At 35.1% G+C, this 24,359-nt stretch overlaps 1 protein-coding gene across 1 annotated transcript in view; it reads right to left on the minus strand.

Moving 5' to 3' along the window:
• Window positions 1-24,359, minus strand: part of LOC112969900 (dystrophin) — a gene marked incomplete at its 3' end in the record, with an annotated part of 817,409 nt that overhangs the window by 121,050 nt on the left and 672,000 nt on the right. The window contains exon 50 of the mRNA XM_026073700.1: window positions 23,491-23,680. Coding sequence (XP_025929485.1) covers window positions 23,491-23,680 — 190 coding nt within the window. The remainder of the gene's footprint in view (window positions 1-23,490; window positions 23,681-24,359) is intronic.

The raw sequence follows: 24,359 nt of genomic DNA on the forward strand, positions 1-24,359 counted from the left end.
TTCTGTTGTTCAACAACTTTTCGAGTTGTTACTTTGTAATTTGGAAATACTGTAATTCTTTTAACTTAAATTAAACATTCCTCCCTGTGGATCAGACAGTATGTAGGTCTCACTGAAGTTGCTTTTTTTTGTAAAATCAAATCACTTTTACCAGCACTGCAGATTTCATAGGAGTAAGAAACAGACAAGACTATAATATGCTTTTTCCAGGACCATAGGAGAGGTGGAGAAGAACCACTAGAACAACATCATATAAGACAAACCAAAAACTAAGCAAATATTTACTTAACAGGAGAACAGATGCTAATTCCAGATAAAAGAACTGTACATACAGAAGGTGATTAAAAATCAGATATACCTCTTACTTAAAGCGCAACTTCATGAACCATTTGAACCAGTCTATGTGCTGTCAAAGAGACACTCTTGGCCTCCCCGTTTACCCTGGCTGCACCTCACTCCAAGATTCCTGTATTAGCACTCTGGATGCTCTAGTTAAATTATATATATTCTTTGGTATGTTTTCAACTTGATTAGCTTCCTGATAGCACAGCCTTGCTGGTCCAAGGGGAAGGAATGGAAACACATGACTTCGGGCAAAACTTCAAGAGAATGTATTAGGAAAATATTTCTTGAAAACAAAGGTAAAAGCCATATCCCCCCTATTGTTGAAAGAAAACTCACTTGTATAGAGTATGTAAGACATATAAACCAAAATAGTTTGTGCTTATGTAAAGAATATTTTCAAAATACTACCTGGGGTCAGTGATTCTTTGTTTTGAGTGCTAAATAAAATTAGACTCTAAATTGTGAAGCCTTTTTTTTTTTCTCTCTYTCTTTTTGTCTCTTTAAACTTAAAATGGTCACTGACTGCCAAAACTTCATTTCTTTTCGTTTGTCTCCAACACATCAGAAAAGGTGTACCCCTGCAGGTTAACTATATTAAATAATTTAAAATCTGATAATTAGGATGCTTGCACTAAACTCTGACTGTTCCTTCTCTGCCACATTAACACTGTTTTTGTTCAGACACATGCTGTCTCTGATGAAAAGCTTACAGTTGCCATTTTATGGCTTTGCACATCAATTCCTTTTAGCTAAATATTTTTCTTCAGAGACACCCAAGCACGAGCATACGTGCAAGGCACCCCCTCGACATTACAAATCACAGGAAATGTATGTTTTTAAGAAAAATGTATTGAAATGGAAATATAACAGCGAAAATATACAGTGTTACTTCCTTTCTGAAACAGCACTGTTGCTATGGTAATTTTCAAATCTAGTCTTTTCATGAGAAAGCTCTCTTTATTGAAAGAGCCTCAATTTTTATTCACCCTCATATTTGTATGCTCAATTACACTTTAGAAGCAGTATATGAAGGGTTTAGTTCTGCTTCTATAACTTTTAGTCCCTTCTCTAAGTAGATGTTTCTTAATATCTAGTTCCATATTCTAAGCATATCAGTATCAAATCAAGTTCAGGCTTTTTCTTCCCCTGGAAATCAGTTCATATTGTCTTGACAACTTTTAGAAGGTTCTATCAACTCTTCCACAAGCAAGGAAGTACAAATGAAGCAAACAGATTTGTATTATCAAATGAAAAATATCCAAATGGAATCGTTAATACATATAAATTATTTTGGCAGGAGAAAAAGCTGCAGCTTTCACATATGTTAATTCACAACAGCAAATAATGTACACATTAAATCTCTCCTGTGGTGATGTCATTACAGTTTAATAAACCAAAGCAAGCATCTCATCACAAAAATATTCTAAAAGATGGTTAATCATGATTAATTCTTTAATAATTCACAGCGACTACATTAATCCCAACAGCTCCATTTCACTCCAATGTAGAGTGAACAAACAATTGAATAGGTGTGACTGAGCATTGTGACTGAGCATTAATACCTACTTGCTGTAAAGAGTTACTAGGTTTCTGATAGTCTGTGTGATAGTTATACTTTACAGAAAGTGCCAAATCATTATTAATTTTGAGTGGCATTCATTGTAATAACATTGCAAAATATTTGTTTCTATCATGGGTATATTTCTTAATAACAAATCAGTACTGATTAATGTCCATCCAACAAATAATCACATCATAGGAAAAACTGCTAGTGCTGAAGCATGAAGATTCAGAATGACTTTGGCATATGTCACACAAAAAACACCTTGTATCATTTTGCCAAGTGCTGAAAAATACACAGTGTCCATTTGGGAAGAAAAAGGCAAATGTCTCAATCCTGTCTTTCCTGCAAAAGTATAGCAAGCAAACAAGCAGGCAGTTCAAAGGAGAGTTGACCAAACATATGAAACAAGCATGACTTGCAGCACCTATTTCAAATCTGCGAGGGTAGACCCAGATACTCAGGAAGAATCTACCTGAAACTATGCCAACTATGAATGAATGACAAGTTGTGAAGGACAAAATCCATGTTAGAACAACTCAGAGCAGGATCAAGCTCTTTAGGCTTTTCTTTAGGTTAAGTTCAGGGAGAAAAAATACTACTGCTCACATTTAAATTGCATGGTGCTTTTTCTGTTAGGTCTGATGGAATTACTACTAACAGCCACATTTCCCAAGGGTTTATAAAGCAGGAATTTCAGAATGCAGGGTGATAGGTGCAGTGCACATAAAAACTAGCATTTGTATTCTAGACTGAGGATTAGGTGAGTGATGTTTTTACAATGCTAAAACAATTGTGTGTCTATTAAAGACGACTCACTGGCAATTCTAGAGACAGTGCTTACAGRTAAAATTGCACATCGGTGTTCATTGGTGTTACGCACAGTATTTTGGTATGTAAAACAAGCGATTTTAACTGAAATGTGCCTAAAATAGTAGCTGTTGTATTATTGCTATGTTAAAGACAAATAGGTTAGTAACTTCACATAAAAACTCATGCCTATTTCTGCATGTACATGCACAATCCTATTTAAATCGGAAAAGCACAGCTAAGTTATTTGTCCCCCTTCCATTTTTCAAACAGATAAGATACTGCTGAATATTCTCCATAAAAGAGGTTGCCTTTCTGTTTATTACACACAGATTAAGTTCTAGAGACAGATGGGGAGAATCTGTTTTATTTTTTGCCATCTCAAACCATAACTCCACTCCCTTCTCCTGCCTGGCCTCTGTTAACTTTTAATTATTCCATCTTCATGCATCTGTTTCAGTCCTCCTTAGTTCTCTGTAGCCCTTGGCAGAACGCATACAGTAATAAGATATTAAACACTATTCTTGCTCTTTTGTGACTTCCTTCTTTCATGTAAAGCACATTCTGGGACTTTCAAGACGACTCCTGCTCTTTGAATAATACTTCTGAGTGTCTGAATACTGAATTATGAAAATCTTGGAAGTACGGTACTGTCTGAGACAGTTAAGACTCAGAACTATCCCATCTTTTATTTTGATAACATCACAAAATTGTAAAACAGAATATTAATATACTGTATATATGTAATAATAAAAACATTTTACTATAATATGCACATCAAACTAATATTTTATGTCTTAAAAACAAATCACTGAAATGAAACAAGAAAGCCAAAACAGACCAACTTTAACACTAGCTCAAACCAGTATATTTTCAGGGAGGAATGAAAATTTATTAAAAATCTGGAGAAGTCCAAATCGGAATCTTCATATTCATCTAACCCTAGTATTAAAGTCAATGATATTTATTTGCACTTGGAAACATTTTCCTAAGACAATGGCAATTCTCTATTGTCTAATTTTGCTACATGCTGTAACAGCTAATCTTCTGATATTTTATCTCATCAGCTTCCATCACTAACATGTTCATCCCATTTTTCTAAGCAATCCTGAGTTAGCCAGGAGAGCCTAACTAAAAAAACCCTCAGGAATCATGTTGAACAGCTCACACAGACTGCATACAGCCATCTCATGCAAATGTCATCTTCATTAGAAAAGATTTGAAAGTCGTGATTCTGCTAATATGCTGGCCCTTCATTCTTTTATCGTAACAATTTTCCTTCCATATTAATGGAAAATATATTATAATTATTTTCATCTTCAGCTGAAAGAACACAGAACAGCTCTTAATCTAACTGCATCTTTAGATTCCTAGGAAAACAGCCTTTTTTGACTGCAAAAACAGTAAGGACAAGGGAACAATTCAGATCATCACTATCTCTGTAATTCACAGATTCAGGACAATAACATATTAATATGAAATCAAATACTAAACACCTTCTGGACAACAGTAGGAGTTTGTAACCTCTGTTTTCCTTGCTCTGTCAATTTTGCCAGTCCATTAATGTTAAAATAACTGTTGACATTTGGTAGAAGCTGGGCACCACTTCTGTGGAATGCTCCACTTCATCTCAGTAAGGTTTTTGCTAATGTAAAAGGACTGTTTTAGAGGTTATAAAACATTAATTTGTTCTGTTTCCCTTCCTCACCTGGCAGCCTAAGTATATTCTTTAAAATGGTAATACAATTAATCAGTATGGTGGCTTGGGAATTTAATGTAAAATGAATACAAAAATCCAATTCCAGAACTGCCAGATTCACTTAGCATAACTAACAATCTAGCTTAAACCCAGAGAACACCAGTCCTGAAAGGGTCCATAACAACTTTCTTCAAAACTACTAACACACATATAGAACAAAATAAAAGTATGGCTTCTTTACAGAACATCAAGTACTAAGCATTTCAGAACAACACCATTTAAAATATTATATAAACAAACAAACAAACAAATAAATAAATAAATAAATATAATAGCTTAGGGTAAAACTGCCAGAATACTTGGTTTGCAAACCAACTCCATTATCAATCATATTTGAGATTATACCCACAGCAGCTAAGTGGAATCTGGTCTAGAATGAATTCTGAACTTGATGATTGGAGCTTGCAATAGTCTAACCTTTAAAAAACTAAGAAATTTTTTATAGGAAAGGACATCATTGTTATTTTTATGACCTCAGAGCTAATACATGCCTTGACATTTTAATTTCTTTCTGTAAGTGTTGTACATACCAGCTAATCCAATATATGAATACCACAGACATTTCCCCCCAGATGCTAATACAACAGTAAGAGCAGCAAAACTACTATGTAAAAAATAGTGATATCTGCTACTCATATTAAAAATGTATAATTTATTGAAATTATTAAATAATTTTAGCAAACAATTTTGCTCTGTAGAATGTGCCTAAGCAGTTTACTAACAGTATTCATTATCCCTAACATGAGCAGCATCACTCAGTTTAATACAGAGGTCATATAACATTGCTTCATTTTGGCCAAATGCATATAGTCCTTAAAATAAGATTTCCTAAGTATACATAATATTTAGGATTTCAAACATTTATTTCAGAAAAATACAGTATTGAAGATGGGCAAGCATAACCACATTATTTGTTTGATTTTCCATGTGTAAGCCAGAGAAAGTAGCAATCTTTCATGAAAACACAAATTTTTCTACTTTCCTCATTTCCCAGAACGTCCAAAGCTGAAAGGACTGGGAATAATCCAAACTGTAAACTTCTACATGTAACATCTTTTAACAAGACAGTGGGAAAGAAAAGGCACGGGAGCACTGTGCTTGCAAATTCTAAAAAGCCTACGAGAAGGTCTCCCAAAAGCCTCTGTGGCAGAATGTATTTTCTCAGGATCCTCCACAGTGAATGAGTAATTTCTACAGTCCTGTAGAAAGGCACAACTGAACCCAACAATTAAAAAAAAACTGTAAACACTTTATCTTCAAGATAGTAAAAAGAATCAATAATGCTCTAAAAGAAATGGTGTTTTATCTTCTAATGGCTCTATTCTTGAGGTTACTTATCAGCACTGTATTATAAATACTATCATAAAAGCATATTCAAGAATAAATTCTGGAGATTGACAGCCAAACGTAAATACTCTGTTCTAAAACTAAATGTACAAGAAATTACATATATACACACAAAAACTGAGTGTATATATGGTTCATGATAGTATATATTATAAACTCGGCTTTATTGCCATACGTATTTTTGTACACACTGAATGCCTAACAAATTTTAAAAGAACTTCTTCACTTCATCAGTTCACAGCACTGAGGACCTTTTTTAACCTAACATAACTGCATGTTATATATACATTTTCTAGACGACTTTCTTAAATGCTTCATAAATGATACCTGTTTAACATGTCTGCCAGCAGAAAAAAGGTAATGTTTATATCTGGCTTGTTGAAGACAATTAAGAAATCAGAAGACTACTGAAGCACACAGAAATAGCCTGAAATTACCTGGAAAATCACAGAACGGTTGAGGTTGGAAGGGACCTCCAGAGATCATCTAGTCCAAAATACCAATTTCTTGTGTCTTTTGCTACTTCTGACTTGTAAATCAACATTTCTGAGGCTTACTGCCTATTTCAAAACAATGATCAGAAAGCTCTGATAATAACTCCAAGAAAAAGATATATATGCATGATAGTATCACTAAAGGTATTCTGTATTGTATTTTATTTCTATTCTATACTGTCCTATTCTATTGGCTTATGCATTTTATTATTACTTTTTTATTTTTTACTTTCACAGATGATCTCCTAAATAAAATTAAGTATCAAAGTGGTTTTTGACATTACAGTAGTTAAGAATAAGTAAAGTTAGTTTCCAAGACACCTGACTGTCAGTGGTTTAAAATAATTCCTATTCTATCATATTGCTCCTGATAGGGAATGAAAGACATCACATCAGTACTTTCAGAGCCAGATGCCACCTGTAATAGTCATCCTATATGGTGCAACATTTCTTTAACTGGTAACTTAGAAAATTATTTTCTACCTTCCCACACAGCTTATGTATTCAATTAAAAATATATAACCATGCTCATAATCATCCTGTCTAATATATGTAGTATACTCTGACTTCGAAGCATGAGCACCTCTATCACATGCACACACTGTATAAATGAACTTAACCAGATTCGCTTTTCACTTAATTAACGTAAAACTTGACATACGAGTGGCTTTAATTCTAGCCAACTGTCATGCATATGCCTCTCTCAGAAATGTAAAGATATTTCACTTTCAAAGGATCCAGCCTGTACTTTCATTTTTGTGCTGTTTTTTGAAGTTCTGAGCTCATCTGTTTTATGTAATATAACTGCAATAATATTGCCTCTGAGTTAACTCTGCAATAACTCACTCTTGGTACAGCCATAATTGAGCAAACAGAAGCTGCTACCAGAGGCATTCTTTTCTATTATTTATTGTAATATTTTTCATAATATAATGAGAAACATTTCAAAAGCAACATTTTTATCCTTTCATGTTAAATTAATTTACAATGCTATAAGCCACAATGAAGTCAGAGAAATCATTGGCAAAAAAGCATGCTAATAAAGATAGTTTTCTTCAAAGTTTCAAGTGCTTTTTAACTAAAGTCATAAAATATATATTTTTTTATTTCTGCCAGGTCCAGCTTGTCTCCATTCATTCTCAATTATTTAGACATATAGTGAAAATTGCATTACAATGAAAAAGCAGAAACTACATTGGGAAAAAGAAACTGGGAATATAAGATACTCTTTTAAACTTAAACAAATCTGATATGTATCAGTACATTTTATTTCAAATACCTGCCTGTATCTGGCATGGAAAATGCCACCCTCCAGGCTGGTGTTACAAAGATCTTGGAAAAATATCAACAATCAAATTAAAGAAGCCTCAAAAATGAAACTAAACTAAAAAAAGAGCCAAAACATACAGCTTTCTCTCCCTTTCTTCCATTTCACCCCAATGCCTTGTCCAGAGTCTGCCTACTGAGCCAGCTGGGAGAGGTGCTGGGGATCTGCGGTTCCTTCTGGCACCAAGGGCACTTGCACCTCTCAGGATTGCTCTTAGTTTGAAGAATTCATAGTTGCAGAAATGTTACTACAGGTGCAAGTTTGCTGTAACATCTAAGAACAACATGCTGCTTTTCCTCTTTCATGCCCTAACCACAGAGCTGGATTAAAACAGGGGCATGATCCTGCTTCTGTCTAGGGCAGCATGCAGCCCAACAGCACTTAGGTGAAAAAAACATAGGTTAGATATCTAATAGGAAACACATGACAATGAAATAATAAGTTGTCACGTTATAGCTCACACTGCAGAAACGATATTCTTGGCAATTTTTTTTTCACATGGTGTTAACCCTTCACAAGTTTCCTTATTACTCAAAGTCAAGCCTAAAAGAAAAAGGCTGATTTTATTTTTTAAACGAGGGAACAAGCAGGGATTTAAACTCTTACTCATGAGACCTGGAATTGCAATATCACAGTTAAAAAGAAGAGCTGAGCTACTGAGGTTAGCACACTGTTGTGGCTGTAATTGGCAGAACATAAGCGAGAACAGGTGCATTTCCTAGCTTTGATCTGGCAACTTCCAGAAGGTTTTATTTCATTGGAAGAAACAATTTGCCATTTCARTTACAGGTTGGTGAAATACTCTGATCTAAACAGTAAAAAAAATCACAGGACAACGGTAAGCCTCCCCCAGCAAGAGATACTGGAAACTCAACAACGACATTAGTGACTCAATCTTCCGGTTTTGTGCTTAATCCTTAAAGACGTGCATCTTGCTATTCTATGTRCTTTTCTGCTGAACTGTGAAGTGGTTTCTGCATACCACTAAAGCAGTCATTAAATTTGTGTCCAAACCACCAACAAGAGGTAGAAATGAAATTTAAATAGGTTCGAAACTGTAGATGATGTATGCCATTTCTGGAGAGGATAAAACTTTTATCCTTAATCTGCTTGTACTAATTAACTTACCTATTTGCTCCATCGGCAATATTACCCTAAAAGCTGTAATATCTGATTCAGATATCAGAAATTAAATTTCTGCCATTAGAAAAGAACTAGTCTCTTTTGAGGGTTAATTAAGTATTCAGAATTATATGATAACTAATTATCAGTTTCATCTGGGAGAAGATCTTTTGACTGATATCAGTGTGTCAATCAAACTTCTATAATACTTGCATGGACTTCTAACATGCAAAAAATATGCAAATCAGGAAAGGTACCAGAAAATAAATCATCTTCTGATCTCATTATTATAGTAGCTTCTTGGCACTCATGGACTCTTTTGTTTTGCATTATCTTTTCAACCACACAGGCAATATAGAAGTGAAGCAATTTATTTTAAATCAAGACTCCAGATGTTTTCACTCACATACCAACACCTCTGGTGACTGCTAGTATATCAGACTAAAAGCACTCTAAATAACAAGCTGATATTACGAGCAATATATTCCTTTCTGTTATATTTGTTCGTAAGTATTGCCTTTCTGTCCTAGAGACAGTAATCTGGTCTGCTGAAAGCTTCTGCTAATTTACTGAGGCAAAAATGGAGAATTAAGTTTCAGATCTCTTCTGCCATTCTGTCATTCCTCCAGTTTCTCCCATTACTATTCTGATTCAGCAGAGTTATTCTACACAAAAGAAACAATACAGAAACCTATTGTATTATAGCAGCCACTTCAATACAACTTTAAATCCCCCAAATTAGTGGATCTAAACCACAAATCACCCCAAACTCCAGGTAAGCTACTAAACCAGACTTTGAGAACAGAGTTTGGCAGAAATGGTACTATGGTCAAAAAGGCCTGTGCTTGGTAAGTAAATCCTTGCAGAATAGGGATTTTATCACAAGACTTCACAAACAATTTATAGAGTTACAATGATTCCTCTGGAGTAACTGTATCTCTTGAGGATACAGTCTTACAACATGCAGTACACAAAGGAATCCTTATGTTTAAATGAAGAGGTACAAGAGAAAAATGTCCTGCTTTCTCATAAATTTAAAACACTCTTAAACAGTGAGTTCAACCGAAGAGAAGAGGTCAAATCTAGACCAAAACACCATTTTAAAATCCATTTAATAGGCTACACAAACCTGATTGGGGTGATACCGCAAAAAAAGGGGGGGGGGGAAGGGTGAATTTTGAAAGTAAACCATAACTACCACTTCAGAGAGCATGCAGTGGAACCATATGAAATAGTTGCATCAGCTTTCCAACATCCTTCAAACTACCTGGATATTTACAGGTTAATTTAAGTAATGGAGGATAATCACACCAACTCAGGCACCTACTGTTGTCAGGTAATTAATTAGCTAATCTTCTTAGGTTCTTCCAAAGTCAGAGGAGATACAGGCTTCTCCAGAAGACAAAAAGCCCCAGCTCAACGGGGCTAGGCTGCCCTCTGGAAGGGTACTCCCTGACCGTTGCCTATAGAGAGCTAGGAAGGACAAGCACTTCCACTCAGTTGAGCTGGGTGGCACCAAGCTCTGCAGTGACACAAGTTCAAAGACATCTCTTAGGCTTTTGTCCATACGCAAAACAGGTAAAACCATGAACTGCTGGGGCACTGTTAGTGAGAAAAATGCAATGGAATGGGACTTATATTTGAGCAGCTGAATWCCTCTCTAGAGTCTACTGACTCTACTGATCTTAGTGCGAGCTTAAACATCTAGCTCGCACTTATATCATAGACACCTAAATATAGCTGTCAGAAGCTGACTCCCACCCTCTCATCTGCTGTATTCCTATAAGGACAGATGGCAGATGCGCAACAGATTGATTACATGGCCCCTAAAAATGTAAAGGCAGACAAAATACTGAAGATACAACATTACAAAATTTCCATAATTCAGTTACCGGTTATATAACAACTGATACTTGGATACAAACAGAGGAACCTACAGCTGCTTGTACCAGTGTTTGAGGACATATCCTCATAACTGCATTGAGGAAAATCTGCCGATGACAAGGTTATTTGAGAAAATATATAGCTCACAAGATGAATGGGTTATCTGAGACCATTTAATCCTAAGAAATATATGAGAATATATATGAATAGAGGAATATATAAAATACATATAATAGAAAAATATATAATAGAAGAATTCAAATGATCCTAAGTCTAATTTCAAGTGTCACAGGCTATAAATAATATCATYAAACTTCATGCCAAGCAGCTCAATACTGCTATTTTAAGGTACTTGATAGATAACGCAACATCAGATAGTTCCTCTATACAGAAAAGTATACATCGAATCAGAGAATTGAGAACATAAACCCAGAAATTATTAATCTAAAAATGAATACTAATGCAAATTTAACTAGCTATGTATTTTCATTACTAAATTCAACCTCTGCAAATGCAGTCTTAAATATTTAAACAAAAATATACAATTGTACTGTTTATTATACTAACAATTACAGTGAAGATAAGCCCAACTCTAGGTAAGTTTACTGAGACAAAATACAACAAAACCATGACTAATAACCATACAGTGTTAAGGCTGTCATTTCAATATTTCCAGACAACATACATTTTACCCAAGAGCAAAATGTAGCCACAATTAAGACCTTCCTCCTGAAAGTTGCTATTATTTCCAGTGAAATCAGATGATGACCCACTGGAATCATCATAAAACAGACTGGGTTAATACTTTTGTCCTATTAATCACTCTAATAAAAATCTCTCTTTTAGCTTTAGCTCATTCATCCTTTTCTTTGGATGTGGGGGATCTGTTTTAAAAAAGGCTAAACAAGCAAGGATGATGCATACTGAAGTAACGATAAGGCCAGGAGCAAATGGGGGAAGTGTGATCTCTTTTGGTGCTTTTCAGTAATAAGTGCAAGCCATCTTTTCCATTTTCTCACTTGTTTTTGTGATTGTCCATGCTCTCCCCCAATAATCTTACTTAATACAACACAGTCTCACACTTCATTCTACAACAGCTTTTTCCATCTAATCTGTGTGTGAAAGATCTGCATTTAAAGCTGAGAGGGTTTGAATATTGATCTTTTGTGTTGCTTGCAGGACAAAAATTATTGAACTGGAACAGTGGTAAAATGTGTATTGTTCATTATTTCTATTACAAAATTTTAATTTGGTGCAGCTTCTTAAGGCTGTGTCTATATTATCAAGGAGCATATTTGAAGTTTCATGCAAGAGAAGTCCATTTCATACGCTCTAAGGCTCTTCTGCAATGCAAACCAGAGCATGGTAAGTGAAAATAACTGGCGGACTTACTTCTAAAATGCACTCCTGAACTGAAATAAAACATTAATATAGCCACATCCTAAGCAGTTCCACTGTAATACTACTTTGTATTCAAGACTCCACTCTTTCTGACTGAGTCTTCCCATATAAAATTTCGAAGAGTAACTGTTTTATATGAGAAATGCAATGAGTTTCAAGGAGGATCATCAGACCTCTGAAAACTCTTCTTCAAGTTCTACGATCAAAAGAAGATACATGTAAGGTAGACTTCCTTGCCTTTGATACAATCAGGATCTCTTTCACAGACAGTAATAAACCAGTGCTGTTTAAGCCCAATTGTATTCTCAGAGCTCAAAATATGCTTCAGGACTGCAATATTTATTTATTTATTTATTTAGAATGGACAAAACAAGTGGCATCAAGGTTGTGCTTCTTTTTTATAGGCTTATATGAGAAGAATCAAGAATATATATCCTTCTTCTTCTTTTAATTAACTCACCACATCACATTATACAAGTGAAATCTCAGAGTCATCCTTCTGATGTGCTCAATAAACTTTTTCAAGAGAAAAACATAAGTCAACTAAGTAAGCATATATTACATTATTCAACCCTTTTGACAAATGAGGTTGTTTTTTCACTTGACTATGAGGAGATATGTAAATTAGAAATTAAAGGAAAAAGTTTCTCTTTCTTCTTGTCTGCAAACACCCACTTTATATGTGAGATTTCTGACAATTAAGAGTTGATTATTTTCCTGGGATTAAGTTTTAAGAATACTTACATCTCACTCTAGTGACTAAGTACTAGATCAATTAATAAAATAAGCATCTTACCATATAAAAGAAAAAATAACACTGATTAGGGTTTTAAGTTCAGAAACAAGAATGCCAGAAACATAAACGTATCCACTCCTAGATAAGCTGCAGCATGAATACATTTACTGTTTTTATGATAAAGATTATCCAAACTAAACTAATTAAAACAAAATGATTGWTAAAAGTAGCAACCTCTATGTATTCAGATAATGTTTGTTTTATTGCTGATTTCCTGACCACTTCTCTTTGATATCCAGCTAAGAAGAACAGCTGTGACATTGCCTTCCCCATTGAGAATCAGCATCTAAACTTCTCTGTGAATGTATTCAGCTTTCCACAAATGTTGCACCATGCAGTAACTTGACTCTACACAGCTGCTCCATTTCCCATCTTTTCTTCTCTTCTTTCTGTGTTATTCCCCAGAGCACTGAAAGCCTCCTGTTCCCCTTTTTCACATCCTTTCCTACATCAAAGCACATCATGATATGGAAACAACAGTGAAATTGCTGTTGTTCGTTGAATCAAGCAAAATCACAGTCTCAGAAGATAACAGAAAAAGTAGTATATTAGTGTTATAAAATACTGCTTGACCACATACTGGTCAAGTTAAGTGGTCTTAATGAAACTGTTGCTGTTCTGAGGGGAGAAAAATAAACCACAAACCACCAAGCCCAATCCAGATGACAAACTGTAGGAATATAAAACTAACATAACTAAAATTAGTCTCAGAACTGATCCTCAGTATGCATTTCAAAGCATCACCCATTTGCATGTCTTTCAGGACTTAAACATTCAAACACATAAATATACACTTATATTTATGTAAGTAGCTTCATTGATTTCACCAATTTTACTCGTGTTTATAGGATGGCAGATTATACATTCTTTGAGTCCACAATGTCCTTATCTTTGTGCCTTGTGCAGCACATTAATCATAATGTAGTTGAAAGGTATGACATTAAAGTGTGTTAAGAAGCATCATCAGTCCTTTGTGCCACTAGATTATTTTATCTATTTATAGTTCACAAAATTAAAAAAATGAAACAAAACAAAACACAGAACCTGAATGAATACAGACCCAATCCTAGAGGCAAAATCTTTTGTCCTGTTCTTCAGGTACATTTAGAACATTATACACTTGTATTTTGTCAGAGCTAACAGAAGTTACTTTTTTATTTCTTAAGGTGCTTCCTTCCCCTCCATCAAATTCATTCAATTAAAAATACAGGCATTAACATAAAAGACTATTATTTTACCAAAATATAGGGTCATACTAGCAAACTAGGAACTCTGTGTGAATAGATCTAATCGGAAGGACTGTGGGCTGTAGGACTAGGTCTCAATTCAGAAATGTGCTAGCAATTATCACTCTGTTCCCTAACGCATCAATCTGGTAATACCCGACCAAGGTAAATCTCAACCAAAAAAAAATTATTTCAGATAAGCCAACATTAGCATAGTAAAGAATCACCTGGATGATAATTTGTGAAGAAAACTTTATTTCAGGCATAAGAGTAATAGACTAAGGGAAATACACTTGGAGGCCAAATGTCTCAGAGTTTGATTCTGAGCATAAGGAAAGAAACCCCTATTTTAATTTCTGGTGCTCTGAAAAATGCTTGTACTACTTTCATCATTCACCTTTAGCGTTCACCTTTCAATCTCCCCACCAATTTCTACAAGTAAGAGTCATGAAAAAAGTTAATTACTTTTTGTTATTTCTGGTCCTTTCTCCCTCATTTCAGCTCTTTCTTTTACTATTCCTCCTCAAACACTTAAACACATCATTTGCAAACTCCTGGGAGAGTCTTATTAAATTTTCTGAAGAAATAGAAAGAAAGGTTTCCATTTTTCAGTCTCTCATGTTAAAGATTTTCCATTTTGAATATGTAAGTAAAAATTTATTAGGCTATAGAATGACTAGCTATATGGCCAGTGATTATGTGATCAGACCAGAGATCACAGAAGCACAGAATGGTTGAGCCTGGCAGGCACCTCTGGAGATCGTCCAGTCCAACTCCTTGCTCAGAACAGGGTCACCTAGGGCAGGTTGATCAGGGCTATGCCCAGTTAGGTTTTGAACATCTCTGAAGATGAAGACTCCACAACCTCTCTGGGCAACCTGGTCCAGTGCTCAACCACCCTCACAGTAAAAAGGTTTTTTCCTGCTTAGATGGAACTTCCTGTGTTTCAGCTTGTGCCCACTGCCTCTTGCCCTGTCACTGGGCACCACTGAGAAAAGTCTGGCTCCATCTTCTTTACTCCCCTCATCAGGTATTTAGAAACACTGATAAGATTCCCCTGAGCCTTTTCTTATCCAGGCTGAGCACGCCCAGCTCTTTCTGCCTGTCTTTGTATGTCAGTCTCCAATTCCTTAATCATCCTTTTGACTCTTCATTAGACTCGCTCTAGTATGTCCATGTCTCTCTTGCACTGGGGAGCCCAAACCTGGACCCAGCACTCCAGGGGCGGCCTCACCAGTGCCGAGTAGGTGGGAAGGATCACCTCCCTCCACCTGCAGGCAACGCTCTGCCTAATGTTGCCCAGGGTGTTGCTGGCTGCCTTTGCCACAACTGTGTCAGATCAGAGTTTAAATCCATATTTATTACTTATACAAAATGAAATAAGTCCAAGGAAGATGAAGACTTTTCTCAGTATGATCTGGGTGATCATGGACTTAGTTGAGATASCAAAGATTCAGGTTTATGTCTTTGGTCTCAGTTTGAATGGTTCTGAATGTCTTCTATATTGCAACCATTGCCATAACCACTATGCATTAATTGGCCATGAGGGAGTTTTCTCTCTCTGGCCAGGAATTCCATTCCTGTCAAAACTAAAAGAGCAGGTTCATAGAGATTTCATTTGATCAGTTTGGCATTTGCTATTAAAAAAAAAAAGAGAGAAAAACAATCTCCCCCTCCCCCAAGACCACCAAGCAATGTACCGAAAAATTCTTGTCTAGGTGTTTTCAAAAGTAATACCTACTTCACAAAATCCACATAGTAACTTTTCACRCTGACATAGTATTTTGCCCTGTCTTAGATTAGGCTGTATTAGCATTTGTGTTTAAAATTAAATTTGGGAAATTCTATTTTATTGGTCATGCAGTAAGATGGATCCAACAATTGTTATTCCATTTCAGGTACTATGGAACAGATTTTATTTCAGAATTGGCAACATGTTTCTGTAAAAGGCAAATCTGCAGGATTAAACATAAAAAATCTAGCTAGAGGATGAGGATTATGCTTGATTTTTCAACCTTTCAGAGAATCATTTCAAGCAAGAGAAGATCAGGAGAATTCCAGTTTCARAACACAGACAGGAAGTACTAGCAAATGAATTACTATTAAATAACATTATCATTATTGAAATCAATTGAACTGAGCACTGAACTGAGAGATACCCTCTCTCTTCCCTGTTGGCTATGTTCATCATTTAATCCATACACCAGGTCACAAAATTAAGTGTGCTGGGCACACTTATACACATTGATAAGAACCCCCCGAGCCTTCTCTTCTCCAGGGTGAGCAGGCCCAGGTCTCTCAGCCTCTCCTCGTATGTCAGTCTCCAATTCCTTAAACATCTTTGTGACCCTTTGCTGGATTCGCTCTAGTATATTCATGTCTCTCTTGTACTTCCAACAGCTCACAAAATTAAGTGTGTTGGGCAATTATATTTGTAAAATTATGTTTGAAATAGAGTTGCAAAGAATTTTATTGTTTCACTGGATCTATGCTGCTGAAGAGTATAGATGAGACAGAACATGCGTCTACCTCAAATTTCTGCTATTGAGAAAACAGCTGCTTGGACACCTTAAAAATAGACAGCTGAGAAAACAAGCACCTTCAAAATATTGATAGGAACAGCAAAGCAAACAGCAAAGAATGCCTTGCCTGCAGTTCATTTCCCTTGTTTTATATAAAAACAGTACTATGAAAAAATAAGGGTACCGCCCATACAATTCATTCTTAAATATAATTTAAGGCACAGCATATTTATCCTCTTATTAACAGCAAAACTCTTGAATCTAATGGAAAGCTATTTAGTCCTAAGCTAAGCGAGCATGAAGGTGGTAAAAAAAAAAAAATTTCTATGCATTTCATGCTGACAGTATTAATGTTGCTTCATTTATCATATGCTGTCAGACTTCTAGTCTGTCTTTGCTACAAGTGCTACATCAGTCAGCATCAAAGAATATTTCAGATACTTTTGGTAACCTGTGTATGCAGATGGGAGGCACTCTCAGGTTATTGTTTAAATACATGTCACACAGTATTCTTTGTCAAATTTCAGTTATAAAATATGTAATTAAATACAGCTACATGCTTAATATAAAATGATTGCATTTGCATAATAACAGAATAAATCCATTCTAATTTCAAAACTATATCTAATACTGCACAAGCTGCATAAAATGTCAAATGCAATTACCGCTAAAAAGACAAACCAGAAGAGTAATTAACACAGTTGAGAGTTCATATCACCATAAGTTTGAAAGCAGAAAGTAAAATTCATTATCCTCATCTCCCTCATATAGTTCTGTATCAAACCAGACCTCATGGGGACACATGATGTATTTAAATTAGACAATAAAAAGCAACACATAATTACACAACTCCTTGGAGTAACTGGTTTGTATTACTGAAAATTCTCCAGAAAGTATTCTAAATGAGTGAATCACCTCAACTGTTACATTGCTCTCAGTTCAGACARATGATGCATGCAAATACATGCTTATATAAACAAACAGTGTATTTATAATGCAACAACTTAATATAATTACATCATCAGATAATCAGAATGTGCAATTATGTTAGTCTCACTCTTCTCCTTCTGCTTCTGCTAAACACTAGGGAAACATTAATCTTATTTTCTTTTAGTGACATTTGATCTAATGGTTTCTGAACACGAAAAGCAAAAGAAACACCGAAAAATGTGAGATTTCCCCAAACTACTTCTGTTTATTAAACACTATCTGCACAACAAGACATTATTTTCCTAGTTGTTTAAAAAAATACTGAGAGTTTGAGAGTGTAAAGCAGAAAACTGCTGCATCAATAAGGTAGAGATAAACATTTTTAGTGTCACAGAGAAAAAGCTATTATTGAGCTCAGAGATTTAGGCTTCCAATATTGGTAGAAAGAAGTCTTTTATCAAAACACTGTTTTCTACTGACTGCCTAAAAATAGAGAATTAAAACAGAATTATAACAGGAACGCTTCAGCATTCTGAGTGACTATTTTTGCATTATTAAGTCCATGCCCCTGCATAAAGAACAAGACAGAGACTGCAGATCCAAGTCTATATGTCATATTTAACCATAACTTCTGTGAACTCTGTAAACCTAAGTAGCCAAAGTTTCTTTCAAAGGACTTGTGAGACAATGATCTGTACTCAGAAACTAAAATTTTGTTTTGCTTACTATGGTCTGGCTTCAGCCTGGCTGATGAGAGAAAAACAATCTGACTTAAAGTAGAAAACAAAAAATTAACCTGAAAATAGTAATTCTGGTAGAAAGCATTGAGAATCTTTCCTGTGCTGGGGCAGGGCTTGAGAAGGACGCTTGCTGGGAAGCTCTCCTGGCCTAGACACAGATATAGACCTATGTCTACAGATACATCTCCAATGGCATGACCATTAATGAAGCTGCAAAAAGTTCTCCCTTACAACTCCTTTTGCAATGATCATCATAGTAATACTGATCCTGCTGTTCTGAAGCAAATCCTTCTTTCTAATTATTTAACTCTTCTTCAACATAAATGAGGTTTCAGGTTTCCTGGTTCTTTTTCAGATTCAATGAGTTATCTGCACATAAAAATAAAAGTCCCCACTCTCAAAATCCTGGTCTGGCCTTTTCTGGTCTCCTTTTATGCCCACTTGCGTTTGCACATATGGCATTTTTATTATTAATACGAGTAAGCAGTTTCAGTTTCTTTGCTTTCCCTTTTACTCCACTCATTAACTCTACATGTTAATTATCTTCTGAATAAAAAATATAGATGAGCATTATCCGAAATTCTGTCATTTCTTGGTCCTTTAACACCTTTTCATGACCACTTGAGCTTGTCACCTCTTTGGATGATTTTGGCAACCGAAGCATTTGCTGTTTAAAGCTGCTTATGAATTAGTCTGCTAGTGCAAGTAATTGGTGCACTTATCTGCACACAATGACTACATCACTAGTGTTTAATTTTACTGTCCTAGTGCTTTGACATGTAATAAACATGAAAGATGTCTCACAATGCTAGGTTTATATTGGTTTCTATTCATTAGTCTCATATCTTCTGTTTGCAATGAACTACTTATTWGGCTATGGCAGGAAACTTATGCATGAAATTTCTAACTGACAAGTTTGTGGGTTCGGTTTAATAGCTTACAACTAAATGTGGTCATAAATTTTCTGATTTTTTTTCCGCCTACATGAGAATACAATTCTTTAAAATTAAAATTCTCAACTTAGTTTCCACAGGAATGTCTAATAAAAAGCAGGGTAGTTTCTTCTGAAATCTGGCTTCTCAGTGTACCTACCTTAGTCCTCAATTCTTATTAAGCAGTTGGACTGGCATGTGGCTGAAAAGCCCTCCAAAGGATTTTGGCTTAGGACGTGGTTACATTACATAGTCAAGATGTTAAAAAATATATTAAAGATATAGACTGCATTTGAACTTGTCTGTTTGTATATATGTACAATTTACACAGCAAGTTTCTTGGAATACAAGTCATTGCCTGGTGTGTTTTGCAGGGTAAGTAAGTGCATTTCTGGCCTGCAGTACAGAATAAGAAAGGTTTATTATCATTCATGGCATGTTGGGGTGATGGTATGGAATAGCGAGCAAGAGCCCCTTGCCACAGACTAAGTACATACATGCATATTCCTGAGGGTTCAGTGAATCTGAATCTCTTTTGTATGTACAAACTGAGCAAAAACAGCCCTTTTTTTGTCTTCTTCTTAATTTCCTTCCTTACTAATACATTAAAGTGAAGTGTGAAAGTGAACTCTAACAAGCAGAGAATAAAGACTGGCAGAGTAATAATAACTGAGGAATAAATGAAAAGCCATACTCTATTTTTTAACCAGTCAGCTGACATGAATAAAATTGTTTTATTGATAAAATTTTACTTTAAGAAGTAAATTCCTTATATTTCCTCCATTATCCAGTTTTGCAGCAATACAAATTGGCAATATTTGCACCACTATCAGGAAAAGATATCTGTTTGTGAGGGGAAAGCTTTTAAAATGAAGACCCTTGATACAGAGTACTGTGTTATGACTGGTGCAAATATTGCCTGTCTTACTTAACAAATCAAATTAATTTTCCTCAATTTCTTAGCTGAGTAGTCTCTTACACAAAATTGCTCTTTTTGGAGGTGCTTTTAAATCATTTCCTTATGTCATTCAAAAAATTTTTTTTGCTTTTTAATGAAAATTTTCATATAAGAAGAATCAGAGCATATCTGACTTGGTGAACTGTAAAACAGTTACTAGGAAGAATAATAATGCAAAAGCTTGTTTTTTTGCTTTCAGTCAGTATACATAGCAAATTAAACAGAATCAGGGAACACATCCAGGTCCTGGAATTTGGATGTCTATACCGATAAAGAGATGGCTAAGAATGGGCATGGCTTTCGCCAGACCAACAAGCACTGTTCCAAAAACCAGGCATGTTTTTAGGAGAGATCATTCCCAAAAGGCAGTTTGGATGTAGCAATTCTAGTAAGAGAGCTTAATCAAATGGATGTGGCTTTTTTGTGACAACTGGTCTCAGTGCAAGAGAAGGACCATGGACATGTTTGACTCGCTAGTATATTCACAGTCAGTCTCCATTAATTTACTCCCATGCTTTGCTTCCAACTGACTTTTACTGGTATTGTCCATTCACTTTGTATAAAACTCACTTATCATCAGAAAAAATATCAGGTACTAGTGGAGAAACAGAAGTTTACGGAAGTTTGTGTTTTTTCCTCCACATAATACATTCCTCCAATTAAGGTGAATTGCTAGAAAAACAGCATTTGTCACTTGAGATTAATGCCAAGTCATCAGAAGAAGCTGCGGTCACAACAACAGCTTCACAATGTTAACACATTGTATTACTAAGTAAACAAATGTATTGCTTGGTTCAAATCATTACAATTGATTTTCCTAAACTTAAAACATTTGTTATTACTGAAGCCCCTATTCCAATAAGAGACATGACTAAAAATAATGCTCCAATTACAAAGAACACATGCTAGTAAAAACCTACATCCTTTTAAATTAATTGCAGCTAATTACTATGTTTCAAGTCAGTGACAATTTAATGAAATGGAAGAAGATGCAAATCTTGAATAGCTACTTTACTATAGTTCTTAACATTTATTTAAAAGGAGCTTTCCTGACTATGATTTTTAAACAAAGCAGTGTTCTGTWTACTTAAACAGAATTCTCCTCATTCCAGTAGAAAAAATGAACTTTCTCTCTCCTTGGGCAAGAAGAAAAATAACAATTCTAATAGCTGCCAGAAAGTCATCAATCAGACTCCATTCAGTAGAAGGGCATTTCATAATCCACTTGTGCTTGTGAATTATGAGATTTCTTCCAGAGGCTTAAAAATGCTATAAAGAGTTTGACACAAGCAGTGATAGGCAGATGGCCTAGGAAGAAACTCTGATCTATCTAAATAGGCGCAGATCAGCAGACAGGTGCAAATGAAAAAACCCACAAACAGTATCAAAATATTTCCCCTTTTACTCACCGACTCTAACCAAAAGCCTAAAATTACTGTGGTCTTGGTGGACAGATATGTATGACCATGTTGGAAGCAAAAGAGAACAGACGCACTGTTGTTTTGCCTCTGCATACTAATGTATCTTCTGTTAACATGTCAGAATTGCTGTTCTTCTACAGTCAAGATCAGTGAACAGAACGATGTTTACTTCTTGAAAATGAAACAAATAAACACCCCGCTACAGTTTTTGCCCTTTGTACCTTGGAAGGCTTGATATGTAAATAGCAAAAACCTGGAAGGAAGAATTGAAAATTTAATCTTATGGCTCAATGTAGGTGCAAAAACACCTTTAAAAGAAAACTCATTGTTCAAAACAATTGTTTACATGGCAGATTCTTCTGTATTTATTGGAGGGGGGGAGGACTTATTTTTATAAGTTATTTTTTCCTTTTGTCTATAGCTGTGGATGGTTCTTACACAGAATTTTTTTTTTAAGATACTAGTTGAAAAGAGAGCCAGGTCTACAAAGTTCAGTTACAGGTAAGAATGAAGGATTAGATCTAATTTTTTACGAATCTCTAGTTTGCCAAATGACCCATTTTTCATTGATCACAGCAAAAAAATAAGCTTCTGCAAATACCAGATAATTCAAGTGTTTTAATGCCATTACTCCCCAAAATCTAATCTTGAGAATAGTAAAAGATGGCCTATACTGGAAATTAACTGCTCTAACAGAGGACTATCTTCCATTCAAAACTGCTCTCCAGGATAATGCCAACTGAAGTCAGAAACATATGGAGACTTAAGGTACATTAGTATAAAATCAAATTAGTATAAAAAGATAATTTAACCTATTTGTCATTAAAAAAAGTGATTCAAATTTCACTTTTACAGGGTACAACAACTCTGGATTTTGAAGTATAGCATAATGGAATTTAGCAGCATTTCAGTCAAATAGTTAAAAACACGGATTAATACAACAGTGCAAAAATAAGTCAGTATTTCCATCCAGCTTCACTTCCTCAGCATAATCACTTGTAATTATGATTTTTCACATTATTGTAAATTAAGGAATAGATCCTTCAGCACCTTAAATTTCAAGTTTTGAGTTTACTGTCAACATAAAAGCCAAGTACTGTCATGGAATTCTGGACAAAAGAGCTCTGTCTTATAGACAGTCAACCTATCTCACATTTAAGAAATCTAAGAACTCACCAAGGCATGTGCTCCTTCCTCTCCTAACAACTGTAATGAAGACAGCACAATGAAAGTACAACTATTTCAACAGTACYATCTCAACTAACGATTTTTTTTTCTTCAAGGTTCTCTAGGACACAAAAATACAACATTCTCTCTTTTAACATTTTTGGTTTCTACAGGCAAGCAATTGTCTGAAAGCTGTCTGACCACTAACAATGAAAAATTTAATCATTATCTCTTTTTATTATCGCAACAGAGCAYGCTGACAAAAATCAGCCAAACACCAGATTAACTTAAGTATCTGAAAATAATGGAGGAAAATTAATTCAGTTAAGCTACAGAGAATAAACTAGACGCCATTTATATAACTTCTATAAATATCAGAAATGCTTACTAAAAACTCTCATGTGTGTCAAGTGCACAATTTAGGAATGAAGCTTGGCAGAATAATTCATTTTCAAGAGGTAAAAAAAATCTAAATGCCCATTTCAGCAACGTTTTATTTTTGTACGTTTTTAACATTATGCTTCAAGATAATGTTTCAAATGTAATACATGCTGAAAGATGTCAGACAGAATCATCCTGTGTCTCACCTTAAATTTTTGCAACAATTTCCAAAACAGCACTTAAAGGTTAGTAGCAGAAGCAGTTCTCATTTTCCAAATAATTTCACTTTTGTTAAATTCAGTAGCTGCATACTGAAAAAAACCCATTCTTTTGTAAATCTGACACGTCTCTAAACTGAAACACTTACCTGCCACTGTTTCATGAGTTCTCGAACCACTTTGGCATCCTCTAGTACCTTTTCTTTGTGTGTAGCATCCTGCAGGACATTAGCAGTTGTTTCAGCTTCTGTCAGCCAAGCAAGGAACTTTTCCAGATCCAGGTAGAATTGCTGCAACATTCGCAGAGCTGCTTCCATTGCAGCTTCACGCTCACTAACCCTGTGCAAGTACAAACAGTCAAATATAGCACTCACAGGAAGAAAAGAAATCGTAATCATTAAAAAAATATAACAAAGACATTCCATAAATTTTTCATGCACCAATCAAGGTAAGGATTTGCAGATATATTAGCTATAATGAAACAGCATGCACTGCATGTTTTGCAGGTAGAGTCCCTTTCTATCTTCTCTTGTGAGAAGAAATAATTGGAGTTCATCTGCTAAAAAAAATCAAGGAAATTACTACTTCTTTTTTTGAAAGTATCATACCTGAAACATGCACAATTGAAACAAACCAAAATTAATTCCCTACTGTTTTAATCAAAGATGGCTTTCTTATTTGTCATTAACAGTACTGTGGGAAAGCTTGTTTAATTTTCAGAAACCGCAAAATAGTTCCTGGCCACTGAACAGTGTGACTAGTTTAATTATTAGTTTTTGTAAACTCAAACCTTTGCAGACTTCATTCAACACCTTATGCCCTAAAAATACTMAAGATTTGTTGTTGTTTTTTTTAATATGAATGCAATATAAATTATAAGAAATATTTCTATCAATCATTTGATAAAAGTCCTKTTTTTAATACAAAGACTGTCTTATCCTTGGTGAAAGTCCAAATAACAGGTTGGGAAAGAAGAACGCTGAAGGCCCCAGCAATTCTGATGCTGAAAAATCTTTAA

This window comes from Apteryx rowi, unplaced genomic scaffold (assembly GCF_003343035.1).
Source record: "Apteryx rowi isolate R43461 unplaced genomic scaffold, aptRow1 scaffold_373, whole genome shotgun sequence".
In the NCBI taxonomy this organism is placed as follows: domain Eukaryota; kingdom Metazoa; phylum Chordata; class Aves; order Apterygiformes; family Apterygidae; genus Apteryx; species Apteryx rowi.